The sequence below is a fragment of the Myotis davidii genome, unplaced genomic scaffold (genome assembly GCF_000327345.1).
Source record: "Myotis davidii unplaced genomic scaffold, ASM32734v1 scaffold1134, whole genome shotgun sequence".
Lineage (NCBI taxonomy): Eukaryota > Metazoa > Chordata > Mammalia > Chiroptera > Vespertilionidae > Myotis > Myotis davidii.
The window spans coordinates 278,232-293,190 of record NW_006286229.1 but is presented as its reverse complement, the minus strand read 5'-3'; the positions used below and the strand labels follow the sequence as shown (position 1 = coordinate 293,190).

The following is a 14,959-nucleotide window of genomic DNA, read 5'->3' as shown; positions in this document are numbered from 1 at the left end:
GCCGGCTGGAGACGCCCGGAGCGTCTGTTGGAGGTGGAGGGGGGATCAGGGGTCGCCAGGAAGGGGTGGGACTTTCTCCCGGCGAAGCTCAACATCCCTCGCCCACGAACGGGGACTGCCTGCCTCCCCCGGCCTCTCCCCCTGGGGTCTTTGTCGGCTGGGGAAGTGGCCGAGGAGAGCGCCGGTTTCCACCTGGAAGGGAGGGGCCCAGCCGGCGCCCTGGCCACATTCAACATTTCTCTCCGTGGGGCACTTTAATCCACTTCCCGTTCTGCAACTTTCCGTCTCATTGCAAAGAGTACTCTTTGTTTAAATGTTATGGACAAAGTTGTCTCGGGGTAGTGCTGGGGATGTCTCTATGCGGTGAGACATATTTCCTGGATTAAAAGGGAACACCTGCTCCCCCCCCCCCTCCCCGAATTTCTTCTCCCTTTTGATACTTGGAAACGGAGGACTAACCCAGCCCAGTGTGCGCCACACCTGTGACATGCTTTCCGGCGATGGAAGGGGAGGAAGGCCTGGCTCTGGAGCTCTAACGCTAACCCTTCAGATCCTAAGGGGTAGCCTTCCAGTCGGGACGCCTTAAAGACCACCCTCTCCAAATGCTGGGAAAGGAGAAGACCCAGTTCCCCACCTCCGCTCCAGCCCCTTTTCATCCTCGTCTGTCTGGTCGGGGAAGTTTACCTTGCGCTCTAACTTTTTTCTTTTGTCCTGCAGCCTTAGCCTCTTGCCCTATGTGGGGTGAGAGGCCTGAGCTTTTCTAAGGTGGGATAATGACTGATCTCCCAGAGCGGAGAGGAGTGGGTCCCGGTGGTGCTAGCTGACAGGGACTGTCGTCACTCTTCCTGCAGGGGGAGCTCCTGAGCCCCTGCCGCTGTGACGGCTCCGTGCGCTGCACGCACCAGCCCTGCCTCATCCGCTGGATTAGCGAGAGGGGCTCCTGGAGCTGTGAGCTCTGCTACTTCAAGTATCAGGTCCTGGCGATCAGCACCAAGAACCCACTGCAGGTGAGGTGCACGGAGAGGACTCTCGGGTTGGAGTAAGGGCCTTTCACCACTCAGAGTCAGGAACCCTCCGGGGAGCCTATTTCATCCATTTATTTACCCCTCCCCACAATGTCCTGACTTCCTGTAAATCCTCCCTTTCTTCACTTATTTACAATTCACTATTGCGTGCCACCTTTATTCCAGGCACTGTTCTGGGCACTGCACTGGGACAACAAAAAAGAAAAAGATAGTAACGTCAATGAGGACAGCAATTATGTAGTGTTTTCTGTGTGTCAAGCTCTTGGTGTGTATTAACTCTTTTAATCATCATCATAATTCTATTAGTTACATACCAGTATTATCCCCATCTTAAAGATTGGTGCACAAAGAGATTTGAAAACTTGCCCAAGGTTACTCAGCCAGGAAGTGATGGAGTTAGAATTTGGAATTCAAACCTAGATGGTCTGGCTTCAGAGCACTTGCCTGATCCTGCCTTTCTAAACTAGGACAGACACATGGTTTCAAACAACTTGAGCAGTGCCACAGTCTAGGTTTGATCAGGGCACAGAAGAGACAGGTGTTAATCCTGCCGGAAGGGTTCCAGGAAGGCTCCGGGAGCACCCTCCTTTTCAGGGCGAACCATCACCTGGCCCTCCATGTCTTTCTGTGACTCTTTGGAACCCTTTCTCCCACACAGTGGCAAGCCATCTCCCTGACAGTCATTGAGAAGGTCCAGATTGCGGCCATAGTTCTGGGCTCTCTCTTCCTCGTCGCCAGCATCTCCTGGCTCATCTGGTCCTCACTCAGCCCTTCAGCCAAGTGGCAACGACAGGATCTGCTATTTCAGATCTGCTACGGCATGTATGGCTTCATGGATGTCGTCTGCATAGGTGAGGGCACCTCTCCCCCTTTGACCTGAGGAGCAACTGCCTCTAACTCAGTGGTTCTCAACCTTCTGGCCCTTTAAATACAGTTCCTTATGTTGTGACCCAACCATAACATTATTTTCGTTGCTACTTCATAACTGTCATGTTGCTATTGTTATGAATCGTAATGTAAATATCTGATATGCAGGATGGTCTTAGGCGACCCCTGTGAAAGGGTCGTTTGACCGCCAAAGGGATCGTGACCCACAGGTTGAGAACCGCTGCACTCATACACTTAATTTTCCCTCCCCATTCCTTCAGCTTTATGGCCACATTTTCTACCACTGAGAGCCCTTAGGGCTATCTTGGTGCCCCTCCCTTCCGAGCTTCTCCAGGTCTTTTGCAACCCTGTCTCCTCACTCTGGAACATGCTTGCTTCAGCACCTCTGGCCTAGGTCTGGGCAGCAGTTGACCCTGGATATCTTATCCCTCTTGCTTAGGACTTATTGTCCACGAGGGCTCCTCTGTCTACCGCATCTTCAAACGCTGGCAGGCAGTGAACCAGCAGTGGAAGGTCCTGAATTATGACAAGACCAAGGACATAGGAGGAGATGCAGGGGGAGGGACGGCAGGGAAGCCGGGCCCCAGGACCTCACGGACGGGCCCTCCCTCTGGGGCCACTAGCCGACCCCCGGCTGCCCAGCGCATGCGGACGCTCTTGCCTCAGCGCTGTGGTTACACAATCCTGCACCTCCTTGGACAGCTTCGGCCACCGGATGCGCGTTCTAGTTCCCATTCCGGCCGAGAGGTTGTCATGAGGGTCACCACAGTCTGAACTGAACTCCAGGAGCGGGGATCTTGAGTCAATGCGTCGGCCAGAGATGAGCTATCATGGCTGCTGGAGGTACCACCTGGACCAGATGTTTGGGGCACACTGCTCCCACCACTGAAGATCTCTGTGGGCAGCCTCAAGCTGGAGACATTGTCTGGCTTCTGCCCACTGGGTGGAGTCACTTGGATGACATTCCATTCCCCACACTCATCCTGGGGCAGCCAGTGGGCAAGTGGGGAGAACAGCTTTTCTTCCCCAGAGAACCGTCCTTACCTCAGCTCCTAGGGCCTCCAGCCCCTCAACTCTACCATGGTGACTTGGTGAGGGGGAACCAATGCCAGAAGAAAGGGGCTGTAGACCCCGCCATTCACCACCCCATGGCCACAGGGCAGCTGGCAATAAGACTAGTATACATTGACCTCCCGTTCCCTGCATGAGGGCGGGGGGACTTCCCCTGCTCTGCCCCCCATAGCATGGGGGGAGGGCATAAAGAATCATTTATATGCACGTGGAGACTCCTTTCTCATCTGGGGCTTCTCTGGAGGGTTGGGAGGTGTGGGGAGGTTTCTCTGCAGAGGTTACAAATCCCAAATGCAGCAGTGGGTTCTGAATTGGAGGTGTAACTCCCACTTGCTGGTGAATAATTCATGTTGGCTGCTAGATGGCAATGCTCAGAGGTATCTAATGGGTGGACCTACCACCTCCAAGTTTGTGATTTACAAAAAAATCTCTCCACTGTGGTTTTCCTGTCTACCTCATAGGGTTGGAATGAGGATAGAGAAGGGGCAGGTTGCGCCCAGCCGGCATGGCTCAGTGGTTGAGCATCGACCTATGAACCAGAAGGTCACGGTTCGATTCCCGGTCAGGGCATATGCCCAGGTTTCGGACTCAATCCCCAGTGTGGGTCTTGCAGGAGGCAGCTGATCAATGACTCTCTCTCATCATTGATGTTTCTATCTCTCTCTTCCTCTCCCTTCCTCTCTGATATAAATAAAAATATATTTAAAAAAAGAAGAAGGGACAGGTTGAATGCCATTGCAAAGAAAATCAATGATGGCATAAAATGATTTATACTGTAGATGATGGTCCATTTATTTCAAATAATAGCTGGTTAACAAATTGCAAAATGTGTTTTTCATCTGGAATTGCACAGAGCCTTGGAAATGTGTGTTGAGTGTCATAGATATGTAAATATGAGGGAAACTAGACATTGCAAATGTGAAGGATGGTGGTTATTTGTAAGAATGAGAGCTCCTCCAATGCTCTACACGTGGGGGCAGAGGAAGGCTGGAGCTCTCCTTGCTCTGGGGATCATTTGGATTCTTAGTCCTTCTCAGGTACTGTGCTCACCCGGAGAAGTGGTGTGAAGTGAATTTGGACTTATTTGGAGTGAGATGGACAGAATCCTTCCATGATATGAGTCTCCAGCTTATACGTCTGATCCTGCTGTGTCTCAGCTAGTGGTATTAACTGGAAGTATTGTGCTTGGAGACAGCAGCGTAGAGGGCAGTTGTCTATAGAGAAAGTTTGGGAAGGACTGGTTAAAATGTGGATCAGCCTGAAGCCTCAGCCCTTTCTCCTGAGGTCTTGGAGCTGTGTATTATATGAATGATGGTATCTTTTAAGTGAACTACTCATCAGCAATTAAATTAATTACTTCACACTTTGCTAAAGTCAGATCCAGAGGCCTTTCCTATTATTAGTTCTTCTCTCAGAGAAGGTCTGCTCTATATGCTCCCTGGGGATGTTTTGGGGAAAATGCTTATCTGCTAAAGATCACATATCCTTGCCTGGGTATTGGGGTCTTCGCTGCTGTCCATGGTGCTAGCACCCAGACTTGCCTGGAGGTTTAGATACCAAAGTCACCTGGTAGTGTAGGACTTGTATCACCTCCAGGAATCAACATGGAGAGGGAACTGAGGCTGAGCAATATCCCACTCCCTCCTCCCCCATTTTCCAGTGGAAAATTGTTTCTCCAGAGAAGTAACCTTCCACATTCCCTACTTGAGCAGACAGAAGAGCCAGACTTTACTGATTTGCTATTCACAGGATAGCTGGTGGGGACCAGCTGTCAGATGGGAGACAGCAAATCAGAGTGACTACTAGTGCCTATCATGGCAGATAGGGTTCAGGTAGGTACCACATAGTTGGGGTTTCCTGTGCCAAGCCTGGGCTGCCCCCTGGCTGCCCCCATGTGATGGCCCACATGGAAATTTAAATAATCCCAAGATCATAGGCACACAAACACACTGTCTCCATTTGGACTCTAGGTCCTAAAACCAAGCCAAGTGAGACAGTATATTCCTCTTCCTTTCAGTACCATTAGATGTCTTGGTATTGGGTTGGGACCAGCAATCAGCACTCCGCTATCCTTCCCTTTTCCACCTTAAAGAGAATCTTTTCCAGAAAAGGGGTCATAGTAACTTGCCATCCTCCAGTGAGCAGTCCAACTTGCCCAGTGGGGAGTGTGGGTGCCAGAGCCTGCATCACTAAGTCCAGGGGGAAGGGTCTGAGAGGAATTGGGGCTTTATTCTTTCAATGCTCAAGTCGGCGAAAAATCAGGTCACTGAAGTTTGGGTTGAGTTTAGTGATAGGGGGATGGGGATAGGGATCGAGTATAGTACAGGAATTGAGAGAAGGGACAGTAAAGGGACAATCTGCCCCTCTGTAGATTTTACATAAATAGATAACTCCCCAGAAGGCTTGGTGGCTAATGAAATTTCTGTGGTCAGGGAGCCATGTCTAGGGCAGGGGGCTGAGGTGGTGGGGAGGAGGAGGAAATGTGAAGTGAAATCTCCATCTACATCTGGCTCATTGGAATGGGATGTGGAGGGAGCAGGAGGGAGGAGGACAAGTCCTGACACGGAGAGGGTAATCTGGGCTACCCTCAGAGGGAGCTGTGGGGAGTGTGCTGAGAGATTGGTTTATATGGAAGATGAGTTCATCTGTATACAGCACAAGGGGAGGGCTGTGCCCAACTTCTGGGGGGCCAGGGAGTGCTGACTCAGGGAAACAGGCTCCCTCTGCCCAGCCCCTCTCTGCCTTGGTGCCCCAGGGCTTCTGGCCACCCCCACACTGAGCTTTCATCCTGTCTGACTTCATTTCTCTGGTTGTATCCCTGTCTTTCTCCAAAGGAAAAGACCTTGGAGCAATTTTCCCAGAGAGGTGAGAGTGGCCATTCTAGGATGTCCTTCAGTCCAGGTTGGAAAAGCACTTCTACCAAAGAGTCAGCCGCCTCTGGCCATCTCTGTAAATCCCTAGCTCTGGCCCTTTTTTACAGCCAGCCCTGTGGGTACTCCTCACCACCACCCTCTTACTCTCCTCCAGGGAGCCAGACTTGGCTGTTCCCACTCCAGACAGAAACGTGTCTGGGTTTGTGATGCAAACCCCTCTTCCAGGTGTCTAGACCTCCCATGTTATGGGGTCAATCCCAGGGCCTGAGAAAACAAGGTCAGGGATTTGGGTGAGGGTCTTGCCTCCAGGTCTTGTAGGAAGTGAGAGTGGGAGAGAAATAAGTCAAAAGTCAAGGAGGGAACATTCAAATAATTTTTATTTCAAAACTATGAATATTTAAAAATAATATGCAAAAGGAAGGCATATACAAGGAAAGGTGCAGAGATGTCTCTGTCTGGGAACTAAGTCAAGCCAACTCAATAGTGACCAGAGAGGCGAGGATCATTTTTAAAAAATCATAAACCAGGCAAAGGCAGATTCACCCTTCTAGAGGCAAGGTGAGGAAGGAACGGGGTAGGCAGAGGCTGGTAAGCTGCTCCCCACTTCTGCCACATGGTCCAGATTCAATCTGAGATTTTGCGTGTCACCCAGGGACAGGCCCTGGCAGGGGTATAAACACTGAATAAGGCCTCATCTTTCCTCTCAAAGAGCTCACATGCAAGGAAGACGAACCAGGTGCAGACCAGATGCACAATTACTTAGCTCATGTCATGTAAAGAGCTAGTCAGCAGCATCTATGAACACTGTGGAGCCCCCAAAGGGCGGTGGTGGAATTCTTCCTCAGGTCACCCAGCGTTATTAATTAAAAGTCTGAGTTGGCCCTTGAAGGATGCATATGATATGATCAGGAAAAGGGCTGAGCAGCAGAGGGACTGTGGTTTTCTCCGGGTTTCCTGCTGGGTCAGGCCAAATGCATACTTCACACCTTGGCCAGGACTGCCTCAGACCCTTTGCTATGATCATTCTGACTAGTGTGATGACGTAGACAGGTCTCAGGGGAAATACACATCTCTTGGTCTTGTGCCTAATAAACCCCTATGATGAGAGAAAAGGTGGTAACAGCCTCCTTCCCCAGGACTATCTGTCCACAAACTGTAGGTTGATGCTCCTCTCAGGTACCAGGACAGTCCGGGTCATGGGTCTGATTGGGGCGGCGCCTGGCTCAGGCTGTACCTCAAAGTGGGTCAAGATCTGAAAAGTGAGGAAGAAAGCTATCATTATGGGAGGAGTCTACAATGGTGGGCTGCTTTGGTCATGGGCATTATTTGTGGTAGAATGGTCAAGGTTGGTAGTGAACTTCTTGGTTAATCAGGATAAGGGACTATGGTAGAGAAATAGATAGTCCAAATACCCTCACTCACTTTCCAGGACTATAATGAGATTGACGTATTTAAAGCATTAAGTCTTAAATGTTCTCCTATGTTTGTCAGGAGAAGAGCTCACAGCTTGAGAGGGTTAGGGTCTCTCTCGTCTGGAGAAGGTCTAGATCACTCACCTGGGCCAAAGCCATTTGCAGCTCAAGTTCTGCCAGACGTCTCCCCATGCAGCTGCGCTTGCCGAAGCCAAAGGGAAGACAGGCAAATGGGTGGGGGGCTGGACCTTCCCCCAGCCAGCGCGCTGGGCGAAAAGTATTTGGATCTGGGAACTGGGCAGGGTCCCTTGAAGTGGCATAGTGACACAGAGTGACCAGCGTCTGGTGACGGAGGAACACAGACTTGTCAATTCGGACCCAGGAATGCAAGGAGAGACATGGAGAAAAGACTATATGGACTGGGATGAAGGCAGGCTCTAGTAGGTGATGGGGAAATTTTCTGTGGCTGCTTTTGAAATGATTTCTCCACTGCCCCATTATATCCCAGAGAGAAGCATTCCGGTCAAGGGAAGGGTTTGAAGGGCTTATGGAGAGTTGAGAATGGGATCAGGGCCAAGATAGCGAGGGATGGCTTAGCAAAATGGACCCATAGGCTCTACTCACATTTCTGGGGATGATATAATCACCTACACGAATGTCTTTATCTGGAACACGGGAATTTCCAGGTACTACGGGGTACAGTCTGGGTGGCAGAGCACAAGGAGAGACAGGAAGGTGAGGCTGGGCCGTTAGCCTCCCTCTCATGCCAGCAACTTCCAAACCCATTCTTGGCCAGGAGTAGAGTACAATTTTCTCCACTTTCTCCCTGCTCCCATCGACTGTCCACTTTCCCAGCCCTTCCCCAGCATTTTCTCTAGCTCCTTCTCTCCTTCCCCCTCACCTTAGCACTTCCTTGAGGACAGCCTTCAGCAGGGGCAGCTGGGACAGAACAGTGGCTGAGGAGAGGGCATTGGACCTCCTGGCCAAGGCAGCTGTGATCTCGGAGTGGAGAGCCGTCTGGACTTCGGGGTGCCGAGAGAGTTCATATAAAGCCCAGGAGAGCGTGTTGGACACCTGAGAGGATAGGTGAGAGCATTGGAGGCAGTAAGAGCGGAAACCAGCCTAGGGAGCAGAACGTGAAGCTGCCCGCAGCCTAGGAAGTGCTAACCCAGGCGGTTCGAGAGGGGCATAGCGAATCCTCTGCAGCCGGATTGAGATTGGACAGGCTAAGCTCTGAAAGTGGGGCCCACGACATGGAGGGAGAACGCTACCGTGTCCACTCCGGCCAGCAGCAGCTCCGTCACATTCCCCAGGATGGACGGGGCAGGCAACTCTTCCTGGAACAGGAAGTAGGTCAGGTGCGCCCCCGATTCCATGTCCTCCTCGGGCCTTCCCTGGCTCCTCATGGCTACCTCGGACTCTCGCCGCTCCACGTGCTTCTGGGCTGCGTGGGGGGAAGGTGCAGGGAGGCCTCACTACCCCTGGACGGCTTTCCGTCCTCCCATCCCTGCTTCATGTCTGTGGTCTGTGCCTCACCAAATGCAAACATCTGGTCCCAGTCTTGGCAGAGGCGGCCCCAGGGTCCCGGCACCAGGCGGTGCAGCCAGTTGGGCATCGCCATGGTCAACAGCGTGGACACAAACACAGATCCCACTGCCCGGATGAAGGTCTCGGTGTCCGGAGGCACTTCTGTCTCCAGGCAGCCCAGGCGCGAACCCAGCAGCACAGCTGCTATGCCTGGCCGGGAGGGGGCGCTGTCAGGACACGGGCGACCCCACCTCCACCCCACACCCTCAACTGTCTTGGTACTAACCTTCTAGTCCAAACTTGTAAAACTCTCCGGCTACATCGCGAACCAGGGCGGGCGACCCAGTACCACGTCCCCGTTGGCGCCGCAGTCGCCGCACCAGGTCAAGGACCACATCGTCCAGGGTCCTGGCGTAGCGGGCAGCTGCTTGAGGCCGAAGGAGGAGCGGGGCCAGGAGGCTGCGGAGCCGCTGCCATTCTTCGCCTTCCCTGTAGGGGTGCGGAGGGGGCGCATCAGGGCAGATGTGGGTGTGTGGAGGCTGTTCGGCGCTGCGGGCTGCGGTTGAGGAGCGTGTTCCGCTAGGGTGACTAGGAGCGGGGTTGCGTCTGCTTTTCATCCCCTTTCCTCCTTACTCATTTCCTGCCCCCAGAGGGGCCTGGATTCCTGGGTGACCTGAGTCAGAGTCTGACATTGCATCTGGATCCTGGTACCCTAGCCCCGTTTGCCGGCGCCCAGGATTCTGCCCTCAAAAGTTAAGGACCAAGAGGAGGGGAGCGTGGGGCACGGGCCGGGCTCTACCTGAGCTTGAGAAACAGACGGGGGTGAAAATCCCTATTTGGCAGAGTCTGGGGGAGACGGCCTCCCCTCCTCCACACCCCCGGACTGTCTCCAGACCCTCCACAGGAGGGGGACGCAGCGGGGCTTCAGGGCTTTGGGCCAGAGAGGACTCACGCCGTGAGCAGTCCGCAAGCCCGCTGGCGCTGGCGCCGGTGCTCAGCCCACGGGGAGAAGCTGCAGCGCTCGGGCCTGGGCCCCTCCTGCCGCCGCAGCTGCTCGCTGCCTGGGGGGCGCCAAGAATAGATACCTCAGCCTCTGGCCTGCTAGGAATTCAGCCTTCAGGTGCTGTCCTGTGGCTGTGAGAGATGTGGAGAAGGCAGACACTGTGGCCACGGGGAGAAGCTGCAGCGCTCGGGCCTGGGCCCCTCCTGTCGCAGCAGCTGCTCGATGAGTGCAGGGGCCGCCAGGTACACCGTGCGCACCTTCCCGAAGCTGGCCAGCCACACAGGACCGAAGCGCGCGGCGCCCTGCACCTGGGAGAATGGGCGCGGCGACACCGGAGACATGGGCAAAGGGACTCCCAGGTTGGCCCGTGCCAACGCCGAGCGGCGAGGCTTTGGAAGGGGGAGCTCCCAGCTGGTGCATGGACCTAATGCTAAAACGCCCTCCCCCTCTTCCCATCCCTAGAAAGTTGGAGTTTGACTGGCCAGGGGAAGGACTTTGCTTAGACATTCAGGACCTCTCTTTGGTCACCTTGGCCAAGCCACCGTGGAAAAATCCCTAAAGGTTCACACGTGGACTCTCCATTTCAGGACGAGAGCCCCAAGGATAGGAGCGCAGGTAGCTTTAAGCCCAACACGCTGAATGCCCGGGGAAGGTCCTGCGCGTTCCTGCCTCCTGCCCACTTGTCTGGACCTACCGGGCTTTCAGACCTCCGCGCTGCGAGGAGAAGGCGCTTTCTGAATGCACTCCTCTGCTGGGTGTCGGGATGGCCTCCGTGCTGCTTGAGCCAAAGCCCCAACTCCCAACTACTCTTCCTGTAATTCACGCGCTTCCGCCCTCACTGGCCTGCCCTCCTACGATCTGCACTAGTCTGTGTCCCCAGCGCGGGAATCCCAGGAACAGAGTCCCAATCTACCTGCAGCTCGTGTAGGCGCGACAGCCCTCCCTTGCAGAAAAGTTCGGCCAGAAAACCCGGCGTGGAGGGGCCTGGGATGTCTGCCAAGCCCCGAGGCGCTGAGCCGGAGCCTCTGGAGCCCAGTGAGGCGCCCAGCTCAAAAACACAGCGGGCACGATGCAACACCCTGGAGGCGAGCTTGAGGGTCTGGGTCATGGTCTGGTTCGGGGAAATACAGCACTTCCGAGCATCTTGTCTGCGCCCCTATTTAACCCTTGGGGAAGGTAGTGGCGACGCCCCCTCTCCAAGCCACTCAGCCAATCCTCTTTCCAGTGGTCCGTGCAGGGATTAGCACCTAGGAACAGTAGGAGGGGCTGAGGCTGCCTGTGCAGCTTCCTTAGGTCTCATGTTGCAATGACCCTCTTGGGAGGGGAGGTCTGCCTCAGTTTCTCCTCCTGGGCTGGTGCCCTAGTCCCATAACCTGAAGACCTCTTCCTGGGAAAGGCTATTTAGTGAAACTTAGGTGACCAAGATATAGTCAGTCCCTGATATTCCCACCACTTCCTCTCGGAGACAGGCCCTCAGCCCATGCTCAGGAATTCCCCATCCTCCAGCTCTTCCTGGAAAGGAAGCGAGCGGGGAAGAGGCACAGCCGTAGCTGTCCTCATATTCTTGGCTCATCAGCTGCTCCTTCTCTGTATGAGCAGAATTTTCTTGCTCTATCACATCTCCCCCAACTCCTGTACTGGACACTGGGCAAATGGCAGGTGAGTTAATTGGGTAAAATGGGTTACGGAGCCTTCATCTTTGTTCCTTGAGGATGGGGGTTCTTTTATGTCAGCCAGTCAGCACAGAAGTTCTGGAATGGAAGGTCAAGATGAAAAAAAGAGAGGGTCTCCAACCCCACACCCTCCCTGGGACTCTTCAGAAAGTTACAATAAAGGCAGCATAAATTCCCCAGATCAAGTTTTAGGCAGGGAGAGGCTGGGAGGATATACATGATACACACACTCCCCTTCCCTGAGAAACAGCAGCATGGGCATGTGCCCACTTCTCTGTTAACCCCAGGACTACAAAGTACACACAAGTGGACAGGTGATTTGAACTTAGGCTGTTTAGATGGACAGTGGAGAACTGTATTCCTCACTCCAGCTGAGGAGAGATCCCAGAGGGAGAAGGAAGTGCTAAGGAGGAGCAAGACCCCAATCCTCCCAAATATCCCTACTGGTTCAAGGTCTTCTGACCTTCTCAGGCAGCTTCTACTTCCTGTTGGCAATGGAGGGGCAGGAAAGGAAGAGGCAAGGGTAGTAGTGAAAACCAGGGCTCTGCCCTGGGCAGTCCCCCAACTTCTTTGAGAGATTGTTGCCTCAAAGCCCCAGCAGTCTCAGCTGGGAAGGTCCAGGGGGTTGATATTCTTTCTAGTTCCTGGAAGGAGTCCAGATGAAGCGAGGTAAGTAGTCAGTGACCAGGAGGGGTAGGGTTGGGGGTCACCACCTGGAGGGTGGGATCCTGTATTCTTCGGAAGACGGCGGGGAAATTCTTTCCTCCATTGCGTAGAACTTTCTTTCCCTCCTCAGTTGAGGTGCCCAAATGTCCCACAATAGGGTCTTCACTCTGGGAGAAGGGTCCAATAAGTCCTTGACCACCCCTGGCCCTGAGACTCCCATCCCATCCTCCTGGCACTAAGCTGGGTTCAAAGACTATAACACCAATCCGGAAAGGGCCTGTATCTTCACAATTTCCCTTAGGCCCCCAACTTACCAGCTCCTCCAGAGGCACACGCTCAAATAGGGGGTGCCCTTCAAAATGGGTACACATCCATTCATGTAGCTCCAGCACATCAGTTATAGTATATACCAGTCCCTGCACAGGCAAAATCAGGGGGGCTGTATGCAATTGAGCAGCAAGATGATGGGCTGCATTCCCACTGAATTATTATTTTTTAAATATTTTTATTGATTTCAGAGGGGAAGGGAGAGGGAGAGAGAGAAACATCAATAATGAGAGAGAATCAGATTAGCTGCCTCTTGCATGCCCCCTACTGGGGATCGAGCCCACAACACGGGCATGTGCCCTTGACCAGAATCGAACCCGGGGTCCTTCAGTCCTCAGGCTGACACTCTATCCACTGAGCCAAATCGGCTGGGGCCCCACTGAATTCTTAGTGGAAGGTCCCTGAGTAGGACACTCACCCCACTCTTCCTCCCACTCCCAACTCACCCCAACTCTCAGCACGTAGGCATATTCTGCCAGTAGTGTGGGACTGATGATTCGCCACTTGTGCTTCGTCCGCTTGAAGTGTGGGTCAGGGAAGAGGAAGAACATCTTTGTCAGCTGTGAGACAGACATGCACAAACTGGGTTGAGAGAGCCTGGCCTCCATGTCCCACCTTTCCACCAGCCTCACCCACTGGGGCCCCTCCCCACCTGGCCCTTGTAGAAGAAGTTAGGAAGGTGTTTCATGGCGTTGCTGCGGAGACAGGCGATGTTCTGGAAGCCACCTCCAGGAGCTGCTCGTAGGGCTCGAATCCGATCCTGTACATAGTCTGAGACCTTTACCCGGATCTCCAGACCCAGAATGAGTGTGTCTGGGAACAGCGGTGACAGTTCCACTGGACACAGAAACAGGAATGGAATCATCAACCTCAGACTACAGGAACTTCAAAGGAGTCAGTACAGGAAAGGAAACCTCAGTCTGCAACTACCAATATCTGCAATGGCAAGTGTGGACAGAGAGGCCTATATGGATGGTTTTACACTGGAGTAGAGGGCTGGGGGAGATATTAAAACTGTCACCAGGATGGGAAGTTGGAGAGCCTGGGAAGACATGTATATTTGCAAGTGCTTTAGCGCTTTCACACATCCTCTCATTTAACCCTCTTAGAACTCTGTGGTAAATTGTGAATATGAGGAAACTGAGGATAAGAAATGTCCAAGGTCAGATAGCTAAGAAGAGACAGAACTGGAACTTGAACCAAAACTTTCTGCCACCAAGTACCATGCTCTTCCTCTTTGTCATGTCATTATCTCTATGGGAAGATGTAAAAATAGAGAAGTGGCTTAGCAAGCACGTATGGGTGCATTACAAAGAATACTAGAGCAACTCAAAAACAGGAGAGTGGAGCAGAAGGAATGAGTTCTGGTGAGGGAGGGAGGGAGTGATGGAATCCCCGAGAAAGACAGTTCAGGATCACTGGCCACAGTGGCTGATCTCTGACGCTTGTGCTGACCAGCTCACTGACCCGGCACTTGGCAGGTGAAATGGCTCACGTAGTGACGGGGGCCAGGGGCCAGGCCAGACAGGACAACCCACGTTTGAAGAGGCATTTGAGGCAGCCCCCTCCCTTCTCCAGGGCAAAGGCCACAGACCCAGAGTAGAGGGAAGGTGGAGACTTTCCCCACTGATGTCACAGCACTCGTGTCTGGTCCGAAGGGGAAAGGCCAACTATGGCCCCCACCCAATCTGCTGAGGTGGCAGAACTAGGCATTGCCTTTCCTTGCCCAGACAGAGTGTTACCTAACAGGCCACCATAGCCACAGCCTATGTCTGCAAATTCCACTTGGGCTTGAGCTCTCTTTTCTTTCTTATCCTTCGGGTCATCGTGGCTCTGATTTTGAGTCAGTGGAGCGAAGAATTCTGGATATAGCTCGGACCAATCCATCTGCTCTGGCTTCACAGGGCTATTGGAGAGAAGACGTGAGAAACGTGAGAGGGCTGGCCACACTATTGCAGCGGTGTCACTACATGTGCGTGGGTGGATGGGTAAGGATGGGAAGTAGATGGGAGGGTGTCTGAACAATTCTGTAACAGTGGGTCCCGTGGCCTCTAGGAGATACAGTGGAAACCACCCTGTGAATCATAGGCCCATCACGAGGCCCGCCCATCCCCATATCTAGGGGGTGACGACTGGCTGGGCACGAGTTCCCCTTCACCCAGAGACTGGCTTCCTGGAGGCGCTGGGGTCTTACTTTGCTTACGTGCTCTGGGTGAAGAGGATGGAGTAAGATGCAGGCCGGCTGGGTGTTGTCTTTTTATTAAATCCGACAAAGGAAACCTTACGATGTAAAAGGCCTTCTGTCGCCATCACTGACAATTGTCTCAGTGACAATTTCCCGCGCCAGACTAGCACCTCAACCCAGACTCGGCGAGAACGCCACGCCCCCTCCAGCCCGCACCCCGCCCACCGCCCAATCTGCCGGGTCCACCCCCAAGGCTGACGTCACGCAGCCCAGCCTCCGGGGCTACCAGGAACCCTCCCAGCACAACCG

The 14,959-nt window shown here is 53.5% G+C and overlaps 3 protein-coding genes across 4 annotated transcripts in view; 1 reads left to right on the top strand and 2 right to left on the bottom strand.

The window, feature by feature from the left end:
• MARCH9 (membrane associated ring-CH-type finger 9) overlaps positions 1-3,191 on the top strand; it is an 8,084-nt gene extending 4,893 nt beyond the window's left edge. Inside the window, exons 2-4 of the mRNA XM_015559763.1 lie at positions 828-1,007; positions 1,684-1,876; positions 2,353-3,191. Coding sequence (XP_015415249.1) covers positions 828-1,007; positions 1,684-1,876; positions 2,353-2,687 — 708 coding nt within the window. The 3' untranslated portion in view covers positions 2,688-3,191. The remainder of the gene's footprint in view (positions 1-827; positions 1,008-1,683; positions 1,877-2,352) is intronic.
• A 3,025-nt stretch (positions 3,192-6,216) lies between these two features.
• LOC102757775 (25-hydroxyvitamin D-1 alpha hydroxylase, mitochondrial) lies at positions 6,217-11,686 on the bottom strand. The gene is made up of 10 exons (XM_006757306.2): positions 10,713-11,686; positions 9,992-10,107; positions 9,749-9,823; positions 9,083-9,285; positions 8,806-9,006; positions 8,541-8,713; positions 8,171-8,343; positions 7,894-7,972; positions 7,414-7,611; positions 6,217-7,109 (listed from the first exon to the last, which is right to left on the bottom strand). The coding sequence occupies exons 1-10, from the start codon at positions 10,905-10,907 to the stop codon at positions 6,996-6,998; spliced, it is 1,527 nt and encodes a 508-aa protein (XP_006757369.1). The 5' UTR covers positions 10,908-11,686; the 3' UTR covers positions 6,217-6,995.
• A 104-nt stretch (positions 11,687-11,790) lies between these two features.
• On the bottom strand, positions 11,791-14,854 carry METTL1 (methyltransferase like 1). 2 transcript variants are annotated; one of them, XM_006757307.2, is made up of 6 exons: positions 14,669-14,854; positions 14,208-14,371; positions 13,118-13,302; positions 12,912-13,025; positions 12,453-12,554; positions 11,791-12,305 (listed from the first exon to the last, which is right to left on the bottom strand). In XM_006757307.2, the coding sequence occupies exons 1-6, from the start codon at positions 14,773-14,775 to the stop codon at positions 12,150-12,152; spliced, it is 828 nt and encodes a 275-aa protein (XP_006757370.1). In that variant the 5' UTR covers positions 14,776-14,854; the 3' UTR covers positions 11,791-12,149. The 2 variants fall into 2 exon arrangements, with proteins under 2 accessions (XP_006757370.1, XP_006757371.1); XM_006757308.2 differs by having other exon boundaries at positions 14,660-14,750.
• Positions 14,855-14,959: the final 105 nt, after the last annotated feature.